This window comes from Amblyomma americanum, chromosome 2, assembly GCF_052857255.1.
Source record: "Amblyomma americanum isolate KBUSLIRL-KWMA chromosome 2, ASM5285725v1, whole genome shotgun sequence".
Taxonomy (NCBI): Eukaryota; Metazoa; Arthropoda; class Arachnida; order Ixodida; family Ixodidae; genus Amblyomma; species Amblyomma americanum.
This window is the reverse complement of record NC_135498.1, coordinates 35409695-35422439: the sequence shown is the minus strand read 5'-3', so window position 1 is coordinate 35422439 and position 12745 is coordinate 35409695. Positions and strand designations below refer to the sequence as shown.

Here is a 12745-nt window from a genome sequence, read left to right as displayed (position 1 = left end):
GAGCAGGCGGAAGCGTGGTGCCCAGATCTGTACTTGCTGGGCTTTATACTTGCCTTGTGTGCGCGATGTGCACGCGCCATAACCACGCTCGGTGTCGGGCGTCAGTAGAGAAATTTAGCATAGTGCAATCCGCTTCCGCACGCGCTGGTTGGCCCCGACGGGGCAGGGATGTGAACAGCTGGCTGGCGCCTTGTGACATCCTCAGGGCGCAGCGACGTGAGCACGGGGCACATTGTGGCGGATGCCGCCTGACGCGGGGGAGCACAGGGCATGCCGTGCGTACGCTTAGCAGGCCTAGGCGGCGCAGGGGGCAGGGTGACGCCTTCCTCCCGTCATGTAATGGAGGCGCCAAGTTTCCCCCATGCATAAAGGATGGACTGTGAAGAGAAAGGAAGAAAGGTGCCATAACAGAGGCACCTCTTTCTTCTTTTCTTCTCTCAGTCCATCCTTTATCCTTCTCTTATCAGGTGTCCACCAAGACAGATACTCTGCCATTTCCTTTCCCCGAAAATGTTGCGGTGAAGGCTTCCCCCAATGGAGAACCCTGCACACTCGCTGTAGCACGTGTTTATGGAGTCATCGTTTAAAAGCAATAGCTGCGCAACAATGCAATCACAATTAGGACCAGCATAGGCCATAATAGGTCTCGCGCCCCCCAAATGTGTGGGCTCTGCATGTAGGCAAACTCTCCAGTTTTCGATAGCCCCTTTCAAAAGGCCTCAACACGCTTCAATGAGCGTGATGTTCAATGCAATCATTTTTTTTTTTTAGGTAATGTCCTTGTGTGTTTGAAAAATACACAATTTTTAAAATGCCTAATGTGCTGTTCAACTTATTTTATGTGCTAGAAGTATTTGAAATATTCGCTTCGAAATTATTCGAAAAAAATTACTATGCAATTCGAATTTGCTTCGAACCAAAAAACCACTATTCACACATGCCTAACCATTACCCATCCCACAGTTAAGGACAGTAGTGGCTTTCCCAATATTCCACTACCTTACTGTATTCTTGTTCTGGGAGTCTTAGGCTTGGAAGTTGGTTTGCATCCGTGCAGCCTGTAAACTCCTGCCCTTTTCTTGCCGCATATACACAGCTGTTGTAATACTATAGTGTATATATTTTTTTTATCCTAAAAGGAAGCTTAAAGTCAGCTAATGTATATTTTGGCACTGTGGCCAGTTATGCTGACATTATCTCAGGCTTGTGTGTTAGGATAAGTACTCAGGCAAGTTCGGTAACACCTTTTTGTGGTGGAGAATTATGTCCTGTCAGAAAGACACCCTGGCCTCCACCGTGGCGAATGCTTTCAGCACTGCCGCACAAGAGTTGAACTCTCGTTTAAGGAGTAAACCATGCAGCAGTATGGCACACAAAAGTTTTTATGAGGTGTTGGTACATAGGAGTAGTGTCTCTTTGCAATCTATGAAATTTTCACAGCAGTTTGACCACAGACAATAGGCTTTCAGAAGTGTGCAAGTTGCACACTGAAGAACTTGTGCTTTCGCTGCATTTTTTGGTAAAACTGCATTTGCGTTGCAGCAAAAGTGTGTCACTGAACTCAATTAGCAGTTGTTGGCGAGTCAATTTGTTTTATAAGTGTGCGTTAGAATAAACCTTTGAATTGTAGATCTAGCTATGAAAGTGTGTCGTCATATTGTAACCCTTGTGCGCATTTGTGTGCACTTATTCAATGCTTTAGCTTTGGATATTGCAGTGTGTTGTCAGAACTTATTGAAATGACAGTGCACATTTTTTGCATTTTCATGTTCAGCGGTGCACGACACTGGTTTTTTCACTCGGGCACCAAGTTTTTTATGCTGCAGTATGTCTGACACCATAAGCCTTTATTGTGCTCTTGGATATCGTGGAAAAGGTGCCATTTATTTTGCCTCAATCAAATTTCACTTTATGCTGAGAGTGCACTCTACGTACTGTGTTAAGTGTTTGCATTTTTTGTAGTTTCAGGTTTAGATTTTTGCGCGCAATTTTACATGGTAGTATATTCACGCGTTCTGTTTTTGCAGGCGACTGTAGCCCAGTGCACCCCAATAGCTGCATCCTGCATATCAGGAACGAATCGTGTGTCTTGGCAGGGTGCCATGCAACATGGTTTTAATTTTCTTAGGCTGATTAGAAACAAGTATATATAGTGCACTTGTGTAGTTTTGCACAGCACGAGAGAAACTGGGAGCACACAAATGGAATTTCTCAAGGAGTGAAATTGGCCCATTTGGGGGCTGTAGAACAACAAAGTGATCAGGCTGTGTTAATTCGGGCACCGAGGTATTGAAATCTACCATGTTAATTTGTTCATATGCAGGTTGAATTTTCCTGCAGTTGTTAACCCTGTCTTGTTGCCTCAGTACTGGGCTAATTGGAAGGCCCTCGTCCTGCAGTGAATGTAGACATTTCTTGTTGGAAGTGTCACCCAAAATGAGAAATTAAGCTTTATTGAAACAATGCAGAAGAAACAAGGCCAAATTTTTCAGTATTGGAACTTGCCGTATAATCTCGTGTAAGGGCCACACCCACTTTTTTTGACTAGATAATTAAGAAATAAATACGATTGTTTTTGTTTAATTCATGTATGGGCCACACCATCAAAATTCACACGCGAATTTAAAACAGTGCAGCCCTTACACGAGTTTCTACGGTATTTCTGACAGCTACCGTAGTGAGAATTTTCTAGCACAGCACTGATAGAAGCGGAACGCTGTTGTACACTACACAAGCAAATATTCAAGTATAGCAACACTGAATTTTTATTAACATATTTACAGAGGCAAGCACTTTCTCCGAGCCACATTTAAAAAACTGGTTTCAAAAGCATGTGCTAGTCTGTGGCTGGTAGTACTGGCGTGCTTCCATATGTTGAGTTCCACTCAACATAACCATGCAGGTCATCCGAAGACACACTGGCTCTCACTTGACACAGCGCCTCTTCAAAGTCCTGGAATGCTACTGGACGAACCTGCAAAGTTGAGTTTTAATTAATCTCGTGAGGCCACGGCTTGTCACCTGATATGCCAAAGGCAAATGCAAATAAAAATGCCTCCTCCTCACAATGTAGAGGATAGAGGGAATTAATACCGCAGAAATCAAACTGACCTCCTCAGGTTTCACTGAAATATAATGTTAGAAATGCTAAATCTAACACCTAAAACATAACACTAGCTCTCTGCAGTTTTCCTCCGTTGTGTAGTACACATGCAAGCTACTATGCATGCTTTTGCGTTGCAGCACATTAAAACTCACTTCTTAAAGTTAAATTAGAGTTTTAATTTGAAAATGGCAATCAGCTGCAGTGTGAAAAAAATTGTTGCATTAAACCACATAGAACACATTAAAGGGACCCAGAAAGGGGCTCTCAATAAAGTTGCGATATGTCTGGGATGTTAAAAGACTCCGCTTAATAATTATCCTCCAGCAACAATTATTTTAATGCGTTTCGTGGAAGCCAAGTTATACGCAGACAAAATTCGAACTTCCGCGTCTTCGTGCCTTTCCCTATCCTCTCGCACGCCAAAGCGGCGGCGCTGCTCCGCCGGCCCAACCTACTCTGCCCCTCGCCTACCTCCGCCGGCTGCGGCGTGCGCGGAGTGGCCGCGGCCGTGGTGGCGCATGACGTCTGAAAGAATTTGGCGCTGTGAACCAATGATAACTCCCGGCTGCTGACGTCACTTGCACGAAGTGACGTCAAATGCTAAGTTTTCGCAAGAAAGCTGGGCACCGCGCATCGCCGCGAGGTGCGAAAGCGGGAATTTTTGGGAATGTATTGCAAATTTCCCGCTCACTTTTGAGGTCTCGTACGCGGCATGGACGCTCGGTAGCCTGTACTCTACCCTGTGCAAGCATTTTAAAGCCAAAGCCAAGCTCAAACGCCCCTTTCAGGGGCCCTTTAAAGGGTCCATAAATCTTGATTATCTCACAGTTATGTTAACAGATGATTGTAATGGACTGTCCAAGGAATGTTGTTCAGCGAAATATGCAATGAGGTTTCCTTGCAATTTCCATTTTTCCTGTGACCAAGTGGTTCACACAGTTTTCCAATGGCTGCGTCCTTGCCTGCTGTGCTTCAATGTGCTGGAGGGTCTCGAAGCTGAGGCTCCGGATGGGTCCCAGGGCAGCCTCTTTGCAGAGTAGTGCCATATCCGCGCCCGAGTAGCCCTGGGTCAGGGAGGCCACCCTGTCAATGTCGTCCTCATTGAGGCTGTGCTCCACTTGTGCCAGTAGGCGGCACACCATCTGACGTCGTGCCGCCCTTTCGGGCAGCGGTATGTACAGGCGCTTGGCCAAGCGTCGGCGGGCTGCTTCGTCCAGCTCTTTAGGCCTGCAACCATCCGTTTAACTTTCAGCCGCAAACATCAGTAATGGTCACACTGTTTAATTGCATGATTCTGGGTTAGTTGTTTCGTTTTGCTTTAAGCAGGCCAGCTTGAACTATGAGACACGAACAGCCTGTCCGCTTCTTTATACCATATATGTCCCATCATGAAAGCTGGGCTACGCTACCCAAATGAAGGTCACACTGGCAAAAGACTTGCAAAAAAAAAATTCTTTCTGAAAAGGAAGAATTAGGAACGGTATTATATTATCTCAGTGGCAGAATGGTTGTGGCGGTCGGCTGTTTTGCATGGGCAAAATGGCCTCATGCTGTGTTACGTCTGTGCATGTTAAAAACCTTATGTGGTTTAAACTAATCCAGACCCTCCACTACTGCAACTCTCTCCTTCTCTTGTAGTTCAGTTGTCCGCATTGAGCGAGGCAGTCACTGTGCCTTTCTTATTCCCTCATAGCCAGCACACACATCCCCACAGTCTCCAAAAAGATGCTTGCCTATTTGTTGCTCCAACGATGAGCAGCCGTTCGTCTCCTTTTGTGCTGGCTCCGTCCTGCAGCACAGCGTTGTGAGCAATCAAATCAGGTCCTTTGTAGCATCCAAATTATCGATTTCCACACAATATAGCCACATATTCCTGCTCTTGGTCAAGAAAATGCACGCACCAGCTGCACAAGGAACTCCGTCTTGATGCGGCGCGAAGACTCGTGCTCGGATTCGCTGCGCTGTGACAGCAGGGAGTCAATTTCATCGATGAACACGACAGCTGGCTGGCAGCTTCTTGCCACTGCAAACAGTGCGCGAACCATTTTCTCCCCTTCGCCGACCTGCACAGTCAAACATGAGACTTGGAGAAATACAGCAAAATCTAACACCAAACACCAGTTCAGACATCTTGGAGAAAAACAACATAAAAATAGGGACATTTCTGTTCAAGATGCCTTATCAACTTGTCTCAGTAAGTAAAATGCAAAGCTAGTCTTTTTAGCTTATCTTTCAATTGCTATGTTCATACTGACATCTTATTGACCTGTGCTTTGGTTGCTTGGGTTAATCACATTTAATGAGGAACTCATGAAAGTACTAAGTCTGGCTTCTAAGAATCTGCCTTTATGATATAAAGATTTCACTGTGTGCCTTTGCTGACAATAAGGACGAACCAGTTTTTAGGCAAATGACTGCCTGTCTTATCCAGGCAGACACACGTTGGTGCATTCTTGTACTGCACACTTAATCATGCTGGCACAAATGTATTGTGTGGATTCAAAAAAATTTATTGTCATGCACAACAGTCATCAGTTAATACTTTACCCATTTAGAAGTAAGGGATGAGGCACTGATGCAGAAAAAGGTCGCTCCCGCTTGAGAAGCAATGCACTTCCCTGCACGCAGTAAAGCAGAAATTGGCAAGTGATGTCAGCAGACTGTCAAACAGTTGTAATGCTCCTTTCTACCAGGGTCCTTTGATATTTTTGTAAGTGGAAGAGCTCCATATTTCACCTGGAGCAACTGTGCTTTGATGCAGCTTTGATTAGAGGGTGCAGCCTTCAGTTTGTGTAGATTTCAGCGCCACTGGCAGTGCTGTAAAGCACATTGCACGGTGCGAGGCTTAGTAACCAAAGCAGCGGTGAGTTGCTTTGGCTTAGCAAGGCAAACGTAGAAGGTCTACGGAGTACAATGCCACTTCCTGGGGCCATCAGCATACATAGCCTGGGCATGCACTTGCACTTGAATTGTTTTCCCTCCCTTCATCACTGCTTCACAGAGGCTAACTAAACTCTCTCCTTTCTTATGAAAGGCTCTGGTACAAAAGCAGTTAGAAGGACTGCGGTTAGCAGCCCACTTATTAAGGGCGACACCTTTCTCGTTAGCTGGTTTTGTCTCTTTATGAAGTATGAAGCTTTGGGGGAACTTTTGAGCAGAGTAGAAAGCCATTAAAGGACCCTGGCTATACATACACACAGCAGCCCTCGCACCAACAAGGAAACTGATATCAAATTATCATGAAAACTGTAACATTAGAAGAAACCAAATTTTTTCTATTCACTTTTTTTTTTCTGTTAGTGGCTGTGCCTTCAAATGTCTGACAGTTCACTACATGGGTGTTGCTTCATACTACACAGGTAGTATCAGTATCTCCAGACAGGGGCGAAAATTGTGACAGACGAGATGCAAATATTTAGATCAGACATACCAATCAGTGTCTTGCCTGTGCCTGGGGGACCAAAGAGCAGCAGCCCTTTAGGAGGTTGCCTGAGGCCTGTGAATATATCCCTGCAGAAAAAAAGGGTCAAGCGACATAAGGAAGCCTTTCTTGGTCTCACTCCTGTAATTGCTAATGCTTGCTGTAAAGAATAATCAATGAAAATTTAAATACTGAAAAAATTCAACAGCATACTTACGGCCTCAACATTGGCCAAACTACCATTTCTTTCACACTCTGCTTAGCAAACTCCAGGCCGGCTATGTCATCCCAGTGAATGCCAGGGCCATTGTCCATTATCTGTGAAGCCAAAAGACAAAACTTGCTCAGCTTATCTTTAGCACATCACAGCTGTCCCTATGATGCAACCTTGGGGTAAGTCTTTCACTTCATGGACAGGAGGAGGATGAGATTGTCTTGTGCATTTCACTACTTGGGTTTTCCACACAAAATATAATGAGCAGACACCTTGAAGAATTTGCAAAACCAGGGAAGCACATTGTGCACACCATTCCCCATGTGTGACCAATAGTGAGAAAGACTGAGCAGCATTAGGCTATGAACAAAAAAAAAACATTGAAATCCAAAGTGTCTGCATATAGCCTGCTCAGTCTATAGCAAACACTTGAAAAAATGCTTGTTTTTGCACACACCACACATGTTTCTATTCTCAGTGGCATGCAAGCAGTATGCCCTCAGGCAACTTGTGAACATCAGTTATTAAGTGCCTCTTGGTCAAAGTATTTGCCTTAGACAGTAGTATTAAACACATTGCTGGAGTCAGAGCCTTTCAAAAGTATTGAAGAAGTCCATTAGAGTAAGTTCAAGCCTGAATGTCGCCCCACATGTGCAGTTATGATCCTACAAGCTCCAACAAAGACAGTATGTTTCCTTACCTCATTTTTTATTAGCTCGACCAATTTAGAATCTATATTTTTGAGTGCTTCACACTCCTCCAAGCCACCACATGTTTCAGCACTGGATGAACTAGCAGTAGGGGAGGCAGAGTTGCTTCCGCTCTGCCGAGGCAAAGGCTGCACAAACTTGCTTGTTAGACTTCTCCTGCAATGACAACACCCCAGGGTTCTATTTAGGAAAAATCTGGTCACATGACAGACAGACAGGTTACAGATCTCATGGTAGGCAAGACGTTTCTAACCAAATGTTGCTTGCAAGCACATGCCTCAAGTAAAGTAGCAATGCTTTTTAACATTTTCTGCAGTTCTCAGCTGTCCTGACAACTGCTCCTTATTCTCCCTTCAAAGACATTTTCTTCCGCTTGGAAAAGGAGGAGGAGGAGGAGGAGGAGGAAAGACGGGGGGGGGGGGGGGGGGGGACCTTCTAGAGTTGTGCGTTTCAGGCAGCATTACCTAAACAGATACAGCACAAGCTAAAATTTTCAGGTTCTTCAGATAAGAGCATTAGCCATCTACTTAACTACTTTGTAGAAGTTAATTTAACACTGAAGGTTTGGCTAGCTGGTATGAATATGTGTTTTAATGAGTAAGGTGCAAGAATGCCATGAGACTGACCAATGTGAAAACTTCAGGTGGCACTGAGGTCAAAATATTAAGAGTATATTATTAAAAAATAGCTTACGTATTCAGCTGCAGTAAAAACATTACACCAATTACTACTGACTTAACTTGGGCAAGCCCAATGACAGGGCTCTTTAAGGTCATGCCAGTTAATCCTCAGCCATCATAAGGTAAGGACAACTGAAAAAGTGAAATGGCATCACTCCAATCTACTTATCATTGCAACTTTTAAAAACAAATTTTAAAATATAAAGCTCATGTAGAGCTGTTAAACATGCCTCAAATGCTCACAATGGCCTCTTCTGCAAATTTAATGCATTATTATGCGACAGCCAAACTAGTCTCATGGTACCTTAAGGTACCTGCAAGGTCTATTTTTAAAATCACCTCAAGAAGCCTTTTCGGTTCTTTCATTGCTACTTGACAATGCTGCAGCTGTAACGAGATAAAATTCATGCACGCAGCTTTGTCACAGTACAAAAGAGGAGTTACGAATCCTGCACTGAACCTTTAAAGAAGCCGTATTCACGTCACTACCCTGCGTCAAGTGATAAACACATTAATGCAAAATGAATGACTCAAAGCCTTGTATGCAGTACTTCTGCAGAAATTTGGCACAGTCTCAGTCATAGCAAAGCAGAAATGAGTAAATGAATGGACTCACTTCCCTCCCAGGGTTTTAGTGCTAGAGCTGCGAGCCATTCCTCCATTGGTCTTTTGCTGTTCAATTAGCTGTGAAAAAACAGTGCACCATAATTACTTAGGAATCATCTCACAACTAATGAGCATCAAAACTTGGCAAGCAAAAGCTACTCAAGTGCTCATATTTCTAATTTGATTGCAATCTATGCAGACAAGAGAATGTCAGCAATGTTTCTCTTTGCAAAGTAGCTGAAGTGGCTGAACACAGTATCGAACAGTTAAACTGTACTTTTCCCTTTTGAACCAAATTGCTAAACATCCTCACCAGTTGCTCTCTGGCAGTCATAAAACCCGGAACACAGGCTGCTGTCGTGCATTCTGTAGGAAGCAATAGGAGTGCACAGTATTACAACATGATCCAATGCTATTCAAGTGGCGCCTGCCGCGGTGGCTAGTTGTTAGGGTGCGCAGCTACTGAGCCAGAGGACCCAGGTTCAATCCTGGCCGCAGCAGTCGCGTTTTGATAGAGGCGAAACGCAAAAGGCACCCATGTGCTGTGCGACGTCAGCACACGTTAAAGAACCCCAGCTGGTCTAAATTAATTTGGAGCCCTCCACCACTGCATCCCTCACTATAGCCCATGCGTCACTGTGTGACGTTAAACCCCACAATTAATTTCATTAATTAATTACAGGACCATATGAGTAGCAGCAACATGAAAGGCAGCACTCAGATGACATTCAAGAACGAGATTTATTTTTACTTCTACTAAAACTTGAAAAAAAAAAGACCTGAAGGGATCATTGTGAGGAAAAGTATATAATAAAAATAAAAAGGTTGTTTTTCATTATTTCCTGAAGAGGAAATCTTGGTTAAGTGAAAATAAAATGTTCCCTTTGGCACCGCTGGACTTGTACAGCTGAGAACGGGTCTTGCAAAGGCTACATTGATTATCAGATGTTTGTGTACTGTTGCTGCACATAATGAGAGAATCAGGCAGCCCCCTCTGCCATGTGAGATTTAGTAACGCTACCAGGAGAAAAAAAATATAGGAAGAACACTTGACTAGATGCACACCTGACAAGTTTGCTTTTTGTCGCTGTTGAGCATCCTTTCGAAGTGAAGAATCCAAGCCATTTCTCCTTGCACTATTGACAGCGGAACTGGAAACTGGTAACACACCATTTGAAGGTTTGTTTCTGCCTGAATATTCTCCAGCGGAAACAGTCTGGATGCCATTGTGAGTTTCGGAAGGCTCACTCCTGCTTTCTGTGCTAGCTAACCTTTTCGCAACACAGAAACTTCGCTTCATCCTCTCAACAAAACCATCATATTCATCCTTGGCATCGTCTCCTTCCTGAAATGATAAAGCGACAAGAACTAGTAAGAGTATATTAGCATGGCAGTAGTCTGTAACATTTTGGACCAGAAGGTTGTATGCCAGGATCAGTGACTTTGCTACACACAAACATTGAGAAACACTTGCTCCAGCAGCATTTGTTATAACCAAAGTGCTTTTGTCAATCATGTACACGCTTGAAATGCCTGGCTATCCTGTTTAATGACAGTGTAGTTTGAGGCTGATACAAGCATGGCCTCTGTATGCATCACTAGTGTATCGCAGGTTAGAAGTTTCGAATTGTAAAATACAAGAAAAAGTGGCTTAGTACAGAAAATTGTTGGAAATATCAGATGGTAAACTATTCCCCTTCCTTTTTTATTTTTATTCTCTATTAAATGACATTTAAAATTGGTTTCTAAGCAGTCACAATATAAAAACTTAAAGTGCTCTAAGATCTTTCATATTACCTTTGCAAGCTGCAGCTTTTACAGTAAAAAAATTCACAATACAAACAAATCAAGCAAGATGTCTCACATCTTGGTCACTGCTGCTGCTTTTGGGCAGAAATCCCAGAAGTTCCTCATCGCTTAGGTTCACCAACTCAGAGCGCCACTCGTGAGAAGCTGAAACAAATTGAAAATAATGTGTTACGTGGCATCTTCAAATAAAGTGCACTAAAATATAACAGCTAGGCTAGCCTATCCTGAGGTATATTGCTTCTTGATAGCCTTGATTATAGCAGTCTTGTGGCCTATAGATGCATTAATACAGAAATCTCCTGGCGGTTATGGAATAGGTGGACATGTACTATCGCGATCAAAATTTAACGGGAAGTGTGTTTTTGGAAAACCTTTATTCTAGCTCTGCTCCATGATCCAGCCATGTGGTACTGTTACAAGCAGATAGAGCACGCACGTCCCCTCATACCTTGATACATTTCAGGCTTACGTGACTGCGGCAAAATAATTTTTTTTCTGCACACTCGCGCCCCGTGAAATTTTGATCGCAACAGTACTAGTGCTCTCAAACACAGTCAAACTCTCGCAGAATCGGAGGTACACAACTAGCATAAGCCTTCAATGCAGTTAATAGCTTTCTTGCACATATTCTCTAGCATACATATCTAAAGTTAAAATTTTGCTCTGCACCAAAAACAGATGGAGAAGATAGTCAAAACAAATACTTGCAGTTTTGAGAGCTGTGTGCAGGATGTGCGATGGCACTTGCAAAGTTGTTCAGGCCTACGTATGAATGTAAGGTTGTATAAGAGGAGGCCACAGGCATACAGCACAGACAAACCATTCCCGCCACTGATTTCTTACCATCTGGGCTGTCAACGTGTCGGTTTCCTTTCTCAGCGAAATAATTCAACAGCAAGCTCTCACAGGTTGCAGAAATACTGAAACAGAGAACACAATAAATCAGCAGAAAACTTTTCTGTTTATTCAGGCTCTTCTTTTTACAATCGGTGAGCACTAGGTACAGCACAGGACTCATTTCGGACGAGATAACACCCGCAACAAGAACAAAAGGCATAAAAAAGGGTATACACAGTGTGGAGAACTACCTGAAGAGAAATCACTCACAAACAGACGATATAACCAAGCAGGCTCACCAGATAACGCAGGAAAATTAGCGCTAACAGCAACACCATACGCGACTTTCAAAGCATCTGATTTTATGATAAAGCCTGATGAGTAATGCAGAGAGCAGTTCAGTCTTGGAAGAAGAAACTGCAAGTGCAAATATTCAAAAAGATATGCAGTGATCTGCCTTGGTATGCTATAGTAAGAAAGGTCCTTGCCAGACAAAGTTCAAAAATGTTTCGAAACCAAAGATGAGCGCTGAAGTAATAAAATAGCAATAAATGCAGCAACGTTGTGACTGGACGCAACTACTTTCTCAAATATAATGCCATTTAATAATCCTCCTGGCAAGTGCCAATCAAAGTGTTTGCCTTCAGCGCCTTTATGCATCCCATTACTCGCCTTTGCGCATATTCTTTTTATTTTTTGTCTGTGTGAGTGTGAACTGTCGCAGTTTAAACCCGTGACGAGTTTATGGCACTGTGCAGTCTGACTGGACCTTTCGTCTAGCAAAGCATTCAGTAATAAACACGTTTAACCTGTGTACTATCTCTGGAAAGAAACAGCCTTTGCACGATTATTCTTCTGGTCGTTGCTGTCAACATCGGCACACTGCAGGAACTTGATGAAGTCGGCAGACAAAATATGCTTCCTAACGGTACAGAATCAAGTGAAATGGGTAATTTACATTTAGTGACGCGTTGGGTTTCATAACGTGTTACACACATAAACTTTACAAAACGCATCGTATAGATTATCGTGTCACGACATATGAAAGAAAAAAAGAAGAGTGAATAGCGATAATTTCCAGCTTTACTCACACGCCGGATGCTCTTGCGTACTGTACTTGGCGGTGCAGCTTGCGCACAGCATCTAGGGAGAATTCGTCATTACCAAACTCTCCGATGCTCATCAGCAACCGCCTGAAGGCCGCTGATTGTGCATTGTCTTCGTCCCTTTCCGCACGCGAGTCTGAAATGCCCACGTCAGAGTTCATGCTAAACGGCACTCTGCTAACAAGCTTTCGCCATGAAGCTCAAATGCGCGCCAAGCGCGCCTGATGCTGATAGGGCTATTCCTTTTTGTTGCGTG

At 43.5% G+C, this 12745-nt stretch overlaps 1 protein-coding gene across 1 annotated transcript; it reads right to left on the bottom strand.

The window, feature by feature from the left end:
* Positions 1-2747: 2747 nt before the first annotated feature.
* On the bottom strand, positions 2748-12700 carry LOC144118470 (fidgetin-like protein 1). The gene is made up of 15 exons (XM_077651406.1): positions 12475-12700; positions 11390-11466; positions 11255-11308; positions 10602-10690; positions 9803-10082; positions 9051-9103; positions 8748-8815; positions 7442-7607; positions 6745-6845; positions 6537-6616; positions 5654-5724; positions 5008-5169; positions 4840-4895; positions 4069-4333; positions 2748-2974 (listed from the first exon to the last, which is right to left on the bottom strand). Exons 1-15 carry the CDS (start codon positions 12648-12650, stop codon positions 2837-2839), a joined length of 1836 nt encoding a protein of 611 aa, XP_077507532.1. The 5' UTR covers positions 12651-12700; the 3' UTR covers positions 2748-2836.
* Between the last annotated feature and the right edge of the window lie 45 nt (positions 12701-12745).